The following is an 18,683-nucleotide window of genomic DNA, read 5'->3' on the forward strand; positions in this document are numbered from 1 at the left end:
CTCCTGTTTGAAACTCCTCTAAAGAGTGGCATCATGGGCTCATCAAAACAACTGTCTAATGATCTGAAAACAAAGATTATTCAACATAGTTGTTCAGGGAAAGGATACAAAAAGCTGTCTCACAGATTTAACCTGTCAATTTCCACTGTGAGGAACATAGTAAGGAAATGGAAGAACACAGGTACAGTTCTTGTTAAGACCAGAAGTGGCAGGCCAAGAAAAACATCAGAAAGGCAGAGAAGAAGAATGGGGAGATCAGTCAAGGACAATCCTCAGACCACCTCCAGAGAGCTGCAGCCTCAACTTGCTGCAGATGGTGTCACTTTGCATCGGTCAACTATACAACGCACTTTGCACAAGGAGAAGCTGTATGGGAGAGTGATGCGAAAGAAGCCGTTTCTGCAAGCACGCCACAAACAGAGGCGGCTGAGGTATGCAAAAGCACATTTGGAGAAGCCAATTTCTTTTTGGAAGAAGGTCATGTGGACTGATGAAACCAAGATTGAGTTGTTTGGTCATACAAAAAGGCGTTCTGCATGGCGGCCAAAAAACACAGCATTCCAAGAAAAACACTTGCTACCCGCAGTAAAAATTTTTCATTCTCACAAAAAAGCCCTACAATTAAGTAGTCAAAATGAAGCGAACCAAATTATTAAAATAATCCATATTTATTAAAGACGCATTTTTTTATAAAAAAGATGACAGACAAAAAACGATCTAAAGATATTCAACAGGAGGGCAAAAGCCAGGGCAAAACGTGCGTTGGGGTGAGGAGGGTCTCCGTGGCAGTTCTGGGTATCCACGCTGACATTGGCACTTTTTCACAGCATTCCTGACAGGTAATATAATCATGGATTTATGCTATTTAGCGGACAGTGCATGTCCTTAGTACACTGGTCTATGGTGTCTCCGGGCCCATTGTGTGGACATTATAGTCTGATTTATAGCGTTATTTATCCTTACTCATCTAGTCACAGCGCTCTGTGGATTTTTTAGTGCTCTGTTCCTGCATGTTTCCCCCTTTTTTCAGCTCTATGCCATTTTTTATAGGTAAATTGGGCATTATACATTATCCCTGAGAATGTCTTAAATATACAAATTATGTTGAATGGGTATTTATGCCATATGATACTATGGTGGAGCTGTATATTTACCATCTTTAATGTAATATATTGTAGTACTGTCTGGAGCCCCTCCTGTTGAATATCTTTAGATCATGTTTTTTGTCTGTCATCTTTTTTATAAAAAAAATGCGTCTTTAATAAATATGGATTATTTTAATAATTTGGTTTGCTTCATTTTGACTACTTAATTGTAGGTCTTTTTTGTGAGAATGTATTGTTGAAGTGCCATTGTGATAACATATTGGGAATCTTCTTGATACACCACAGTAAAATTTGGTGGAGGTTCCATCATGCTTTGGGGCTGTGTGGCCAATGCCGGCACCGGGAATCTTGTTAAAGTTGAGGGACGCATGGATTCCTCTCAGTATCACCAGATTCTTGACAATAATGTTCATGAATCAGTGACAAAGTTGAAGTTACGCAGGAGATGGATCTTTCAGCAAGACAATGATCCAAAATACCGCTCCAAATCTACTCAGGCAGTCATGCAGAGGAACAATTACACTGTTCTGGAATGGCCATCCCAGTCCCCAGACCTGAATATCATTGAACATCTGTGGAATCATTGAAGAGGGCTGTCCATGCTCGGCGACCATCAAACTTAACTAAACTGGAATTGTTTTGTAAAGAGGAATGGTCAAAAATACCTTCATCCAGGATCCAGGAACTCATTAAAAGCTACAGGAAGCGACTAGAGGCTGTTATTTTTGCAAAAGGAGGATCTACTAAATATTAATGTCACTTTTCTGGTGGGGTGCCCATACTTATGCACCTGTCAAATTTTGTTTGAATGCAGATTGCACATTTTCTGTTAGTACAATAAACCTCATTTCAAGGCAGAAACATTACTGTGTCCAATAGTTATTAGATATATGAAACTGAAATAGCTGTTGCAAAAAAAACAATTTTTATAAAACATTAAGCTTAAGATTAATAGGGGTGCCCAAACTTTTTCATATAACTGTAATTACTCTGCAAGAAATTTAACCCAGTCGTGGAGTTATTCCATTAAAAAAAAAAAAAAAGACTGCGGTGGGGAATAGGAACATCCCCAGAATGTGTAACAAGTCTAATTAGTCAAGAATGTTCCCTTAGCAGTCGCTTCACAAAGATACATTAATTGCAAGTGTGTCCTGGGAGTTCACAAGTGCTGAGAGATGCAATCATATAAAAGTGCTGCTTTTTGTGAAGTACGTGAATATGAGAAGCTTTAGGAAGTTCATTCAAATCAAAAGAATTACTTCTCCCAGACAGTACGCATCCCAGGCACCTCCAGTAGACACGTCCTCATTTCTTGCAGCTCTTGCACCATGCTATTGTCAGGTCCGTAGTGCACCGACAGAATGTCCCGTGCTCTCAGAATAATTCCCATAGCGTCATCTACTTCACGTCTACAAAACACGATGTGCAAAGAGACTTTAAAACTTGACTGACAAAACAACTTATATGTATTAAAACCAAATCCATAAATCAGGCTAGCATTACACTAATGGATACAAAACCAACTTACCCATTGAATAATATCTGAGCCAGCTTGAAAAGTTCATGGCCAAGTTCCATGCTGGATGAACCATAACGTTGGCTTACAAGCTGAATACTTTTTCTCAGGTGCTTTGCAGCTGCAGCCCAGTCACCTACAAAGCAAAAGTATAAATCAAATGAAATTAGAAAGCAGAAACCATTCACGTATAAAACAAAACAAACATATAAAAGAGAAAAAAAGAAACATACCCCTAGAGGCCTCAGCCTGAGCCAGATGATCCATGATCTGTCCAAAAAGCATGTGATTCTGAGAGAGAAACTCCTTACCCTCTGATAAACATGACGTCAGCCTCTTTATCGCTGCATCTGAAGATGAAAAGATGACGTAGATGTGGTATTTGGCAGAACCAGTGCAGAGGGGCTGGCACCAAAAAGTAACTTGCGGTAATGCAGGTAACGTTGCATTTATGTATTGGGCTTTTTCTATGAGAATCAATTTTAGTTAAAGGGAATCTGTCACCTCAAATTGGGGGGCTGTGTAAATTCCCTGTGTCCAGTCCGATGGGCGGTGTTTCGTCTTCTTTTCTCCACCCCATCCTTCCCCGCTGTCCGCAATATTTTCGTGAATTTGAGTAGGTGTCCTCCATAGGTCGCGCATGCGCAATGCAATCTTGCCTCGCGCACGCGCAGTATGATTTGCCCAACTGCGGGCAAAGCCAAAAAGCATTACTGCGCATGCGCCGGCGCTCTATGTCCCGGAACACAGCAAAATACTTCCAGGACATGGTGCGCCGGCGCATGCGCAGTAATGCTTTTCGGCTTTGCCCGCAGTTGGGCAAAGCATACTGCACGTGCGCGAGGCAAGACTGCATTGCGCATGCGCGAATTATGGCGGACACCTACTCAAATTCACGAAAATATTGCGGGCAGCGGGGAAGGATGAGGCGGGCTAAGAAGAGGAAACACAGCCCATCGGACCGGACACAGGGAATTAACATAGCCCGCCAATTTGAGGTGACAGATTCCCTTTAAATGGTGAAATAAAACCATGTATCTCATCAAAGATTACACAGCATCAAATGATTTGTTAAACAATGACTCCAGGGAAAACTGGTCCACTGTGTTATGCCCCTCAAACGCTATACTGCTCAAAACACCCTGTATCAATTTTTTCAGAAGTGCGTCTTCAAATGGACAGATTCTCTAGATCTAGCCTTCTTGGTTTCTACACCCAAAATTCAGTAGGGTCAGTATAATTCAGTTCTTTCATATCCTTCATCAAATGGTCTTTAAAGTGGACCTGTCTTTCATGGTAATTCCTTTTTCCCCACTGATGGAGTTTCTGTAATGCAAACTACATAATCTCACTATACCTCTGGATTTGAAAAGGGGACGGAGTCTTGTCACACATGTGCAGAAGCTGCATCATGACAAGTATATCTCTTGCTTGTGATAGGTTTCTCCCTGTCAGATCTTACAGTCATGAGGTTGTAGGAGCAATGTGAAGCAGCATCTCATGGAAATATGGAAGATAATCTGCATATAGCATTTAAATATTATATAACTAGTACATAAACTGGTAGCAGGTGCGGACTGGGGCTGAAATTCAGACCTGGCATTTGAAACCACACAGGCCCATGTTGTCCTCGTCCCCAAGAACCAGATGGGATATATTACTAATATTACCCTGGATGGAGGAAAGAAATATTTACTACATGACCAATATTTCAAATGATACCCATGGCCTGCTTGGGTAAGTGACGGAGTCAGTGACTTTGTGCTTCATCACAACTGTTAACAGTATGGGTGTCCTGAGAACATCGATTCTGTTAACAATGTGGCAGACAAAGCAGCCCACAACCAGACCGGCCCTTCTGGCATATGCCAGAATTGTCCAATGGCCAGTCCGGCCCTGACTGGTAGGGAAGATTTATTATTCTGCTGCTAATCAGTGTATGAACTAGTATATCAATGCTTTCTTATATAAAGGAGAAATTACATCTTTACCTCCATGGGAGGACATACAGAGGGACAAACAATGCACACCAAGGAGGTGTCTGGCAGCTATCATAGTCACCCAAGTGGTTGTTCTGCAGTTGGTCTTGAGCCCCATGAACAGCGCGCTGAAGATTCTTCAGACGGGGCAGAATTTCATCTCTTCTAAACCGATGCGCACAGGAATTATTGATACAGTGCAACTCATCATTACCCTAACACAAAAGAAACATCTACGTGTCATATAAATCATGTGTACATCATCACCTTACTTTCCAGACACATCAGCTGCAGATTCACATAAACATATCACCTTTAATAAGGAATGGCACTTTAGACAACAGAAATCAGTGACGGTGTCATCGGTTAATGTCTGCTCTAGGGTACAAACATCGCACCGGCAAGTAAAAAAATACTGATCCTTTAGCAATGTTTGCCTTTTTTCAAACTTCATTCGTAATTTGTGTGGCCCTAGAAGACATTGAAAAAAAAAAAAAGATTACATCTTCTTTGAATATTCTGTTTATGATACCTTTGTCCAAAATTGTCATATGGAGGGAAGATGTCACAATTGGTGCAAATATAAGGCAAAGGCATCTAAGATTTTAAGGCAACCCTGAATGAAAGGCAAAGGATCCGTCAAACAAGCAGTATGAGGCAGTGATGGGCATGGAGAGAGCTGGAGTGACAGAGGCTTCAGATCTCCAGCATCATTTGCATATCAATTAAAAATCTTATTTCTCAGTAACAGAAGAACGGACTGGCCACGTAGAGTCCTACTGATGGACTTGTCTTTAAAAGAGCTAACTGCACATATAGACAGCTTGGGGGGGGGGGGGGGGGGTGAAATCCTGCTGACAAGATTCCTTTCAAAGGAGGAAAGGGGGTGATTCAAACACTTTTTATTCTAATTTGTTACTTTTTCTTTTCAGTCCCAGTAACAGATCCCTTAAAGGGAACCTGTCACCAGGTTTGGCTGATACGAGTTACCGCCACCCCCTTTCAGGTATTATGTACAGCATATATACTCACCTTTGGAGCAGTCCGCTTCGATGGGTGTCGCTCTTCTTGGTCCGGCGCCTCCCATCTTCTTACAATCCCCATCCTCCTGCTTGCTTCATGTGGATGATGAGTTCCTGCGTCTTCCACACAGACTCGCCGGCATCGCGCTCCTGCGCAGGCGTACTTTGTCTGTCCTGTTGTGGGCAAAGTGCTGCAGTGCGTAGGCACCGGGAAAGGTCAGAGAGGCCCAGCGCCTGCGCACTGCAGGACTTTGCTCTGTCCTCACCAGTACAGATACGTACACCTGCGCAGGAGCGCGATGCCGGGGAGTCTATGTGGATGATGCAGGGACGGGTCATCCACATGAAGCAAGCAGGAGGACGGCATTGCAAGAAGATGGGAGGTGCTGGACCAAGACCAGCGACACCCATCGGACCGGACCGCCCCACAGGTGAGTATAATAAAAGTTATTTTTCTTCTCTTGCAGGTCGGGTTGGGGGCAGATATACCGCATTATAGAAAGCTGTATATCAGCGCTGAAAGGTGATGGCAGTAACTCGTATCGGCCAGAACTGCTGACAGGTTCAGTTTAATTTATATACTACATTTCTATGGTATTGCTCTATGTTCTCACCATTAATTCCACAGCGCTATACAGACATTACTGGCATTGTACCCATTGGGGCTCACAATCTAATTTCCCTGTCAGTATGTCTTTGGAATGTGGGAGGAAATGGGAGTACCAGGAGGAAACCTTTCTAAACACGGGGAGAACATACAAACTCTTTGCAGATATTGTCCTTGGTGGGATTTGACCCAGGACCCCAGCGCTGCAAAGCTGCTGTGCTAACCACTGAGCCACTATGCTACGTTCACAGTAAGACCAATATGGCAGGCATGGGGACCTTTAGCAGGGCCGGGGAGCAATGATAACCCGTCGGCATCCCACAATTGCATATGCAATAAGAGAAGCAGAGCAGGCGTGCAATAGCAATCACACACTTTACGCTCAGCTGCGTACATGCATGGGCCCCTGATGTAGGACATACTATTAAGTTCTACACTGGAAAGAGGTAAAAGTAAAATGAATAATGAAATACTGATTAAAATGGTTTAATAAATAAAATGTACTAGAAACCCATGAGCAGTGAAACATACCATAGCAGTGGAGAACTTCTTCACCTTTCCGGATTGCTCTGCTGGCTCTAACCATGACACTTCGGCCTTGGAAGGACACACTGGTGTTTGGGTCACAAGAATGGTTCAGCAGGCTCAGGACAGGGAATATGGCTGTAGCCAGACGGGAGCTATTGCTTCTCGCTACCAGCGAAGTAGTAGATTCTGTAAACATGGACGATGTGGCAGGAAGGTACAAAGCAAACAGCACACATTATATGAGAAACAATGAAGCTGGTCATAGCCAAAAAGAGCAGGAGGACATGTGCCTATTAATGGCCTACTTTCCAGCTGTTACTTTGAGCCAGACTCATTATTGCAGCTTTTTGTCTATTTGTTGCCTGTTTTTCATTAGCGTCTAATTCTTCTTTTAATGTGTGCCTTTTAAAAACCTATTTTAGGTTTGCCTATTTTTTCTTTTATTTATGTTGCTATTATTCGTGGGGTTTTCATTCATTTTCCAGATAAGTTTGCAATTGAGGCAAAACTAACAATAAAAAAAAAATGTCTTGAAAATGCACTCTAGTCCCCTGCAGTAATTTTATTTATGCAAGGTATCTTGAAGCATAGTTTGCACCATTTAGTGAAACAAAAGGGGTCGAAGCCAAAAATAAAAGGACATTTTTTGTTTTGCACAAAATTCAGGAACCACATTCTTTATTTAAAAGAATTACGGTAGGTGCAAAAACGTCACTGAATACTACAAGACAAAAGAAATGACTTAAGAAAACCCATCCACAGCGGGCCCCTTTTGAGCGTCTCGTTATTTTAATAGTATTTGTTTGCCGTCAGTGAATGAGAACAGTCCTGTTAAAGGAAACCTGTCACCCCGGTTTTTCAGTACGAGATAAAAATACAGTTAAATAGGGCCTGCGCTGTGCGTTATTATAGTGTATTTTGTGTACCCTGATTCCACCCCTAAGCTGCCGAAATAACTTACCAAAGTCGCCGTTTTCGCCTGTCAATCAGGCTGGTCAGGTCAGATGGACGTGGCGACATCGCTGGTTCTTCCCCCAGATCTTGCATATCTTTCCGTTGGTGGCGTAGTGGTTTGCGCATGCCCATCTTCTGAATCCCCTGGGCAGGAGAAGAAAAAACGCGCGATCGGCGCTATTTCCCTGGTGATCTGTGGGGGCGGCCATCTTCCTGAGGCCGCGCGTGCGCATATGGACTCCTCTGCTGCCCGGGGCTTCAGGAAAATGGCCGCTGGATGCCGCGTGTGCGCAGATGGAGATCGCGGCGGCCATTTTCCTGAAGTTGAGATGCGAACTCGGCTTCAGGAAAATGGCCGCCGCGATCTCCATCTGCGCACGTGCGGCATACCGCGGCCATTTTCCTGAAGCCCCGGGCAGCAGAGGACTCCATATGCGCACGCGCGGCCTCAGGAAGATGGCCGCCCCCCACAGATCACCAGGGAAATAGCGCCGATTGCGCGTTTTTTCTTCTCCTGCCCAGTGGATTCAGAAGATGGGCATGCGCAAACCACTACGCCACCAACGAAAATATATGCGAGATCTGGGGGAAGATACAGCGATGTCGCCACGCCCATCTGACCAGCCTGATTGACAGGCGAAAACGGCGACTTTGGTAAGTTATTTCGGCAGCTTAGGGGTGGAATCAGGGTACACAAAATACACTATAATAACGCACAGCTCAGGCCCTATTTAACAGTATTTTTATCTCGTACTGAAAAACCGGGGTGACAGGTTCCCTTTAAGAGGCTGAGAAGCAGAAATCTAGTCCCAATATTAGACTAGGAATGGATGCATTCACATCTGGTCTAGAAAAGGCTCTTGAGTTAACTCAGTCTGAACTCCAGACTAAGACACTGTAGCAAAAAGAATAAGAATAATTTAAATGGTATTCATAATTCAGCTCTTTTATCATATATTATAGCTTTAAAAAGTAAAATACTTTAACCCCTTAACGACCAGATGTATTTTTGTTTTTGTGTTTTGGTACCGAGATCTCCATCTGCGCATGCGTTGCCCCTGGCGGCCATTTTCCCACTGCACAGGAAATCATGGAACTGCGGGGGCTCTGGCCTTTTACAAAATTTCGCCAGAGCCCCCGCAGCGCCGGACACCCCTGCAGCAGCACCGGAAACACCCTCATCCCAGTCTGCAGCAACGGTACTGGTAAGGTATATCCGCACTATAAGATGCACCCCCATTTTCCCCCCCAGAAGTAGTGCCTATACTTAAAGGTGGTCCGCATTAAAAGGGATTCTGAGGTATACTTTCACTATAAGGCCTCTTTCACACTTCCGTTTTTTACAATCAGTCACAATTCATCAAAATGTTGAAAAGACGGATCCTGTGCGGATTGTAAAAAACGGGTGCACTGGAGTCGTTTTTTGACGGTTCCAGTGCATCCTAGAAAGCTATGTGCATGCATCTTCGCCGCGGTTTTTTGTTGCGAAAACGCATACAAAACACAACCCATGATAAAAATAATTTAAAAAAATTAAAAAAATCGTGATATTCTTACCTTCCAGTGTCCCCCGAAGCCTTCCCGATGCTCTGTTCCCAGTGGTGCATAGAGACACAATGACCCGTGATGACGTAGCGGTCTTGCAAGACCGCTACGTCATTGGGTCATTCTGCTATGCATCACTGGGAACCCGGAGCTGCCAGCAGCATCGCGAGCATCGGGAAGGCCGCGGGGGACGTCGGAAGGTCAGAATATCACGAGTTTTTACAATTATTTTTAACATTATATCTTGTTACTATTGATGCTGCATAGGCAGCATCAATAGTAAAAAGAGAGAGCGAGAGAGAATTTCCCTGATGGCAAATTCTTCCTCGCATGCTCAGTTTGAAAAGACAGCATCCGTCGCTGGATTCCTGCTTTTCAGTGAGCAACGGATCCTGCGTCCATAGGCTTCCCTTATAGCCAACGACGGACAGCGCAGGATCTGTCGCTGAGCGATTTTCTGACGTACAGAAAAAACGTTCCTCTGCGTTGTCTCCGCCCGACGGACAGCAATTTTACGACGGATCCAGTGCACAACGGATGAAACGGAAGGCCATCCGTCACAATCAATCGCTAATACAAGTCTATGAGAAAAAACGGATCCAGCAGAAACATTTGCTGGATCGTTTTTTTCCACAACACGACGAATTGTGATGGAAAAAGAAAGACGGAAGTGTGAAAGAGGCCTAAGACCGTACTCAGATAGCAGTGTACAGACCCCAATGTCCAGACTGACCACGGACTGGTCTCTTCACTTGGACACACTGCCTCATGTATGCCTATAAAACTGCACGGTTTTGTAAATCTACGAGGGATCAGTCTGGGCATTGTGGTACGTCCATGGGCCGTCTGACAATGGACACAGTGAGACTCTAGTGCACACGGCGTGGTACAATTGCCGAGGCAAACATCCAGCCTTTAAGTAGAATACAACCCATGCACGAAACTCGCCAGGATTTTACACGGTGGTTTTGTTAAATGTACCATCTATGAAGCAATAGCGTCTCTCCAAGCCCAATGTCCAGTCAGGCCAGAACGTATGACTGAACATCCCCTCTAAATCAGATGAGCACGTTAGAAATGCCTATTAGAATTCATACACCTGCGTATGTACAGCGAGTCCTGGACTGACTGTGGGTCTCCTGGCCCAAACTATATGCTTAGCTAGTTGGGATTAGGAGACCCCGGATGGTCCAGTCGCTGTATTCACATGTCCGAGTTTCATTTTCTAATAGATTTTCAAGTTTGCGGAGGAAAGTCTCCAGTTTAAAATTCTTATGAATGACACGTAGAAATTTGAAGGACCCAACATGTCTGTGCATAAGACAAAGGGGCCATTGATTTCAATGGAAAACTGAAATCATTCAACACTTGTGAGGGAGCACTGCAGAGGAACTTCACCCGTTAGGTCAGGTTCCCCTAAGTGGCTGATCACTGTGTGGACCATTTGCTGGACAGCCTGTGAACACATTAATGTGGGGATCCTTGTAACGGAGATTGCGTAAAGATTTAATATTGCCTTTTTATCCAAAGGAATCAGAATTGAGTGTTCAGTCCTATCTCAGTAAGAAAAACTAAATTCCTACCTTCATATTCCTCGTGGATAGCAGTCACGGCCTGAGCATTACAGTGGAGCTGGAGCATGTGAAGAAGAATTGCAGACCCCAGTATCTGCACTTCATTGTCCAGTAATGCAGGATCGTCAGTAGGTGGCGATGCTCCCGTGCTTCTCGGCAGACCAATGGCCAGCCTCTTACACAATGCCGCACTAGTGAGGGCACACAGAAATTTGTGCTCCCCTGAGTGATGTTCACTGTGCGACAGAAGACGGACTAACGATTTATAGTCACTGGAGTGCGGCCTGTCTACAGCACACAGCTCATCCCTAGCCGATGCCTCTGAAAAAACTTTTAGGACCTGCCTGTAACCGGTCAGCAGGACAGTCCTCAATGCCGTGTGGGAAAAAACCCCGAGTGCAAGAAGGAGGCCGCTCACTGAGCATTCAATGCCATGGTAGTGCTCCCAGGCCTGGTCCATGCACTCACTACTACAGTATCTGGCAAGACTGCAGTGTCGGCAGGGTACTGGAACCAACGTCCTCTGCAGGCAGTGGTGACAGAAGAGGTCGCAGTTGGTGACGGAAACATCCCATGTATTTGTCTTAGTATTGGCGTCTCTGGCAGGGATTATTACATGGACATAAGCGTCCTCACATATCAGGAGCTCACCGAGTGCGATATCCTCACGAGCCAGCAGGTGGCGCCCTTTGGAAGCGCTATAGCCTAGCTGGAGGGAGCTGGACGCATTGCTCAGCTGAGGGTTTGCCTTCAGTTCTTGCTGTGTGTGATTCATACTGAACTTTCTTTCCGTCCTATGAGATTTATTGGTAGAAATGTCGCTCTGTTTCAGGTTCTGCAAACAACTTGCTTGTCGCTGAAGAATTTTGCTCTGTAGCCGCTCAGGATATCCATGTTCTTGTGCACGATCGATGTCCTCCAAACAAGTCTGACATTACCATAGGAAGGAAACACAATTATTGCAGGGCTGAAGAGGATGAATAAATGCAGACAGTGATAATAATTGTGTGTGACCAAGACCTAATTACAGATATGTGAAAATGTAATTAATAAATGACCTGTCACTACTCTTTCTATTGGAAATGGTGTCTCACAAGACTAGTGCGAAGGATGGAAGGATAAATCGGACAAACATTAAGAAGAACTGGGATGATGTGTGCAAACTGCTGCTAGCCATATTAGCATCATAGGGCCTGTGATTTCTCATAAGGCCTCATTCAGATGTTCCTTTTTTCACCTAGGTATTCTATCCATGTTTTTCACAGAAAGAACACATATCCATTATATTCTTCACAGCATAGACAATTGCCTTCAGATGACCCCAAAGATAAAAGTCTTAAGAGGTCAGATCAGGAGACCTTGGTGGCCGTTCAACTGGCCCACGATGACCAATCCACTTCCCAGGAAACTTCCTGTAGGAATGCTCGGACCTGACACCCAAGATGGTGCACCCCCACATTATGGGTATCAGGTCCGAGCATTCCTACAGGAACAGTTTCCTGGAAAGCAGATTGGTCATCGTGGGCCAGTTGAATGGCCACCAAGGTCTCCTGATCTGATCCCCTTAGACTTTTATCTTTGGGGTCATCTGAAGGCAATTGTCTATGCTGTGAAGGTACAAGATGTGCAGCATCTGAAACAACGGATACTGGAAGCCTGTGCTAGCATTTCTTCTGCGGTGTTGCTATCAGTGTGTCAAGAGTGGGAGAAGATGGTCGCATTGACAATCCAACACAATGGGCAGCACTTTGAACACATTTTATAAGTGGTCATGAACTTGCAAATAACTCATGAAAGAATAAAGTTATGTTAAAACCAAGCACACCATTGTTTTTCTTGTGAAATTCTCTATAAGTTTGATGTGTCACATGACCCTCTTCCCACTGAAAAAAATAAAGTTGGATCCAAAATGGCCGCTATGGTCAGCACCCATCTTGAAAAGTTTTCCCACTCCCATATACTAATGTGCCACAAACAGTAAGTTCATATTACCAACCTTTAACATTTTATTTAGGTGTATCCATATACATGGCCCACCCTGTATAACATTCGGATGGTATCTGTGCATTATACGAGCTCGGTCTGTTTGTTACGGTTTAAGGAGTAGAAGAAACTTGTACTTTTTTTTTCTTTGCATGCAAAATAAGGAGATGCCGCTCTAATAGCTAGTACGAATAGACACAGACAAAAAAAAAATAAAATAAACCAACACAAACAAAAGAAAAACAACTTTTGACAAGGTGGCAGGTCCTATTTAACCCATGACGTACCCACATTTGTCTAATCCTTCTCATTATAACATTGCTGGTTTTTCCAAAATAGTTCTACAATTATATATGGAAAACGTAGCGATTGAGTAGAATGAGTAAATGTAAAGACATATGTCTGTTTCTTAACATGGTCTAATGCATTTTCTAATGGAAAAAGTGGCAAGCAGTAGCAAAAGCATCATTGGGAAACAAAGGGCAGTATAAATATGGTGTTTAGCTGAATGCTTTTACACAAGAAATGTGGTGTAATCGTATGGATGAATACTCAATGTTTTTTGCCAAAGGTAGGACACCCTATTCTTTATGCCACACACCCACTTATTGATTTCCATTTGATTGTACCTTCAGGGCCAGTCTTCCCAGCTGATGCAATGACCTGGCGCCATCTTGGTATGTGCGGGGTGGTCCTCTGTATCCCACACGACTACTGATGACCCCGGCTACTGTGTTTATACCATGAGTTGATAGAGTCACAGGAGAATAGATTCGGGAGGTAAATGCACGCCAGCGTGTTGCAAGTGAGTTCATTGTTATTACATTACAATAACTTGTGCGGTCTGTAAAATGGAGTTGGCTTTAATCACAAATTGCAGGATAAGTAGCTAAGGGGTGATTTACTTGTCTTGCCTGTCGTGGGAACTACACCTTTAAGATGAAAAGGTCTTTGGAAAAATAATTCAATTACCATGCTACCTGCGGCTTGTGAACAAGCTATTTATATTCTTCTAAGTCTTCATGATTAAAAAAATAGTTAGAGTGCCAAAAGACTCGGCTGGAGAAATGACAGATGAATGAGGGAGACATCACAGTGTACAACAGCGGGTGTGTGAGCGGAAATAAGAAAAATGACAGGGCTCAGAAAAAGCGAGATCTACAGCGTGTGGTGCGCGGAAACCATGATTTACATTGAAATCTTGAGTAGGACAAACCTCTAGAATGACAGCAGAGAAGTAAACAATACTCACAGAGTAATGGCCAAGGTGAAAGAAAACCGCTGATCGATTGGCAAAGCACACTGCCATCTCCTCGGTGCCAGGGGTGCCATGTGAGATCGCCTGCCGGTGTAAGCCACAATCTGATCAATACCTGGCCCACTTTATACTCCCTGCTACATTACTTTGCATTAATTAGGTTGAGTTTGGCAACGCTTTAAGCTGAATTCACCCAACAATCTGAAATCTATGCCAGGTATCAGCCAGGAGTAAATTTATGTTATATTGGCCCTATGTAAAGGCCCCGATGAATTCGTACCCTGAAAGATAAGAAAAACACATTATATTATACTCACCTGGGGCGGTCTGTTCAGATGGGCGTCGCAGGTCCGGGTCTGGCGCCTCCCATTTTCATGCGATGACGTCCTCTTCTTGTCTTCCTGTCGCGGCTCCGGCGTACTCCATCTGTCCTGTGGAGGGCAGCATAAAGTACTGCAGTGCGCAGGGGCTAGGCTAGGCTGACCTTTCCCGGGGCCTGAGCACTGCAGTACTTTGCTCTGCCCTCAACAGGATAGAGAATTACGCCTGTGCAGGAGCCACAGCAAAGAGGAGGACAACATCGTATGAAGATGGGAGGTGCTGGACCTGCACCGCGTGGTGAGTATAATATAACTTGTTTTTCTTATCATTCAGGTTACATCGGAGGCTTATCTACAGCATTACAGAATGCTGTAGATAACCCCTGATGCCGGTGGCCTTAAGGTACCGTCACACATAACGATATCGTTAATGATATCGTTGCTTTTTGTGACGTAGCAACGATATCGTTAACAAAATCGTTATGTGTGACAGCGACCAACGATCAGGCCCCTTCTGGGAGATCGTTGGTCGCTGGGTAAAGTCCAGAACTTTATTTCGTCGCTGGATCTCCCGCTGACATCGCTGAATCGGCGTGTGTGACGCCGATTCAGCGATGTCTTCACTGGTAACCAGGGTAAACATCGGGTTACTAAGCACAGGGCCGCGCATAGTAACCCGATGTTTACCCTGGTTACCATTGTAAATGTAAAAAAACCAAACACTACATACTTACATTCCAATGTCTGGTCACGTCCCTCGCCTTCAGCTTCCCGCACTGACTAAGCGCCGGCCGGCCGTAAAGCAAGAGAACAGCGGTGACGTCACTGCTGTGCTTTACGGCCGGCGCTCAGTCAGTGCGGGAAGCTGAAGGCGAGGGACGTGACCAGACACCGGAATGTAAGTATGTAGTGTTTGTTTTTTTTACATTTACAATGGTAACCAGGGTAAACATCGGGTTACTAAGCGCGGCCCTGCGCTTAGTAACCCGATGTTTACCCTGGTTACCCGGGGACTTCGGGATCGTTGGTCGCTGGAGAGCTGTCTGTGTGACAGCTCTCCAGCGACCAAACAGCAACGCTGCAGCGATCGGCATCGTTGTCTAGATCGCTGCAGCGTCGCTAAATGTGACGGTGCCTTTAGCTTATAGGCGAATTTTGTGGTGACAGATTCCCTTTAATCCCCGCTTCCACTGTATTGATCACAAGTTTGGAAACTCAGCAATACAGAATTTTTTTTTTAACCTGTCTTTTTTTTTTTTTTAATCAAATGTTTTTATTAAACAGTGAGAAAAATATATGCAGATTACATTACTGCAAACAGTACACATCTATGTTTTGCATTTTCAATAAACTTTCAGCCCCAAACCAACCTCCCTCCCCCCCCTCACCCCCACCCCTGGAGACCTAACAAGAACCACTCCGATCTACCCGAATGTCCATTATTAACCAGGAACAAGAAGGCGTCGTATCAATACTGCTCCCACGGGGATATATGTTCCAAAAGCACGAGCAAGGTCTCCAGATCACGTCGACTCGATCCAGGGATTCCATAACCTGTTGAAAAGGTCCATCTTGTTTCTTTTAGAATAGATGCTCCTCTCCAATGCAACAATATGGTCTACTTGCATCATGAAATCTCTTCTCGTTGGTGGCTCAACCCTAATCCAGAACTTAGCGATCAACTTTCGTGCAATAAACAGCAATCTAGCAATAACTGTTTTATACAAGTTATCAGTTACAATTTCCTCCACGTAACCTAATATGCATACCAGAGGGTCCCGTGGTACCGAACAATTGTATGTTAGTCCCACTTTGTTTATCACTACAATCCAAAACGAGGCCAGCCTAGGGCACTGCCACATCATATGGAAGATACCCGCCTCGGATTGCGAGCACCTAGGGCACTCAGAATTAGGTCTTAAACCTGCCCTGAACAGCATATCCGGAGTTCTATAGGCCCTATGAATAACAAACAATTGTGACAACCTCCCAGGCTCACTCATCGAGATCTTGGGCACGTATTCCAATATTGAGTCCCACTGATCGCCGTCAATCGCCCCCAAATCGGCCTCCCACTTCGCCCTGGCTCTGATAGGATGTTTCTCTAAAAAGGAAAATAGCAGGAACTCATATATTCCCGAGATCACCCCCCTTGTGCTTTCCCCCATAAGGATAAAGTCTAGCATCAGGTCCACCTGAATCTCTATAAGCCCCCTCCTACATTGTGCCCGATATGCATGAGAGATGCGATTATACTGATACAGTTCAGAGCTTGGCAGCAGAAATTCCTCCTGTAATGTCTTGAAATCCTTAATTCTACCTTGGTGCAAAACCTGGCTCATCCGAGAGATTCCCGCTCCCTTCCAAACCTGAAATCCCTCCATCTGTCTAAACTCCTGTAGGAGACAATTATTCCACAAGGGCGAGAACCTAGTAAGTGCCCTCACTCCCCTAATTCCCTTAACTTTGTCCCAAACCTTTTGGATAAGCCTAATAGTGCAGAATTTAGTACCCTTCTCTCGAAAATGCCCACCCTCCAGGCCCTCACTCAGTACCCTTGACCCAATCAAATTCCTCAGACTGCAGGGTGTCCGCTCCCAACCCGATTCCTCACCCCATCCCCTAAAATGTTGACATTGTGCAGCCAAAAAGTATAACCATGGGTTGGGCAATGCCACTCCTCCTTCCGTCTTTGGTCTTTGTAGAATTTCTTGTTTAAATCTAGAACTTTTCCCATCCCAAATCAGCTCGCCAAATAGAGATTTAATCCTCCTAAATCTATTCTGCGATATCCACATAGGGGAGTTGTGTAGCACGTAAAGAAGTTGCGGCATCACAATCATCTTTATTAGATTTATTCTACCAATAACCGATAAATGTAGCTTTTTCCACGCCTGAACCTTAGTGCGTATCTTCCGCAAAAGTGGCGCCAAATTTAGTTCCTCAAAGCTAGTCAGAGGCAACGCGATCTGGATCCCCAGGTATTTAAATTTATCTACTAACCTCAGCTTTGTAGGAGAGTCCCGTATTTCACTATTCTCATAGTCCCCATCTACTAACATCATATTGGACTTTTCCCAGTTGATTCTCAAACCAGAGTAACTCCCAAATTCCTCAATAATGGCCTCCGCCCCTGCCAGGGTCTCCCCCGAATCCTCCAAGAATAGCAAAATATCATCTGCGTATAACGCAATCTTTTCTTCCGAAACCCCATACATAAATCCTTTCACCTCCCGGGAGCCTCTAATTTTCGCAGCAAGGGGCTCCACCGCCAGGGCAAATAGCAGTGGGGACAAAGGACATCCCTGTCTAGTTCCCCTAGACAGAGAGAAAGTCTCAGAAAGGACATTATTCACTCTAATTTTGGCCACTGGGGAAGAGTACAACAGCCGCACCCATGAGATGAATTTAGGTCCAAATCCCAAACGTTCCAACACTGACTACAAATAGCCCCACTCCACACAGTCAAAGGCCTTGTGGGCGTCCAATGATACCACAACCCTTTTGCCAACATTGTCCGAAGGGATTTGTAAATTTAAAAACAGCCTTCTCAGATTGAGTGCCGTTGATTTGTTTGGCATGAAGCCTGACTGATCAGGGTGTACCAATTTGTCTATCACCCTACTTAACCTATTTGCCAAGGTTTTTGCCAAAATCTTAATATCGGCAGTCAGGAGTGAAATTGGTCTATAGGATTCTGGCATCAGTGGATCTTTGTCGGCCTTAGGGATAACCACCACAATAGCCTCTCTCATCGACAAAGGCAACTCCCCTCTTTCCAACGAGCTATTATACACCCCTACCAATTTGGCCAACAGAGTTTCTTTCAGGGTCTTATAAATCTCAGCTGGAATGCCGTCCGCTCCCGGAGCCTTACCCCCCGCAACGCCCGCCAATGCAGCCCCCAATTCTTCCTCCCCAATCGGTTCTTCCAACAATTCACACTCCTCTCTACTCAACCGGGGCAAATCAATTTCTTCCAAATATTTTGCCATATCTTCGGGTCCCCTCTCCACACTGGACGCGTATAATTTGTCATAGAATTTCCTGAACACTTCCAAGATCTGCACCCCCTGAGTGACCACCGTTCCCTCCTCCGTCTTAATAGAGTAGACATGTGAAGATTCTCTTTGCGCGGACGCCACTACCGAGAGCAAGTGCCCCACTTTTTCCCCCTCTGAGTAAAAGGTTTCTTTCTGGAAGGCCCTCAACCTCTCCGCCTTTTTCAAAAATAGCTGGTCAACCTCCCTCTGAGCTGCCCTCATACGATTCCGAGATTCCACAGTACGAT

At 44.7% G+C, this 18,683-nt stretch overlaps 1 protein-coding gene across 1 annotated transcript in view; it reads right to left on the reverse strand.

The window, feature by feature from the left end:
• Window positions 1-2,066: 2,066 nt before the first annotated feature.
• SMYD4 (SET and MYND domain containing 4) overlaps window positions 2,067-18,683 on the reverse strand; it is a 46,113-nt gene continuing 29,496 nt past the window's right edge. Inside the window, exons 4-11 of the mRNA XM_069761360.1 lie at window positions 14,067-14,156; window positions 10,841-11,759; window positions 6,762-6,944; window positions 4,915-5,072; window positions 4,684-4,816; window positions 2,856-2,972; window positions 2,635-2,758; window positions 2,067-2,515 (exon numbers count right to left, since the gene is read on the reverse strand). Coding sequence (XP_069617461.1) covers window positions 2,362-2,515; window positions 2,635-2,758; window positions 2,856-2,972; window positions 4,684-4,816; window positions 4,915-5,072; window positions 6,762-6,944; window positions 10,841-11,759; window positions 14,067-14,156 — 1,878 coding nt within the window. The 3' untranslated portion in view covers window positions 2,067-2,361. The remainder of the gene's footprint in view (window positions 2,516-2,634; window positions 2,759-2,855; window positions 2,973-4,683; window positions 4,817-4,914; window positions 5,073-6,761; window positions 6,945-10,840; window positions 11,760-14,066; window positions 14,157-18,683) is intronic.

This window comes from Ranitomeya imitator, chromosome 3 (assembly GCF_032444005.1).
Source record: "Ranitomeya imitator isolate aRanImi1 chromosome 3, aRanImi1.pri, whole genome shotgun sequence".
NCBI classification, from domain to species: Eukaryota; Metazoa; Chordata; class Amphibia; order Anura; family Dendrobatidae; genus Ranitomeya; species Ranitomeya imitator.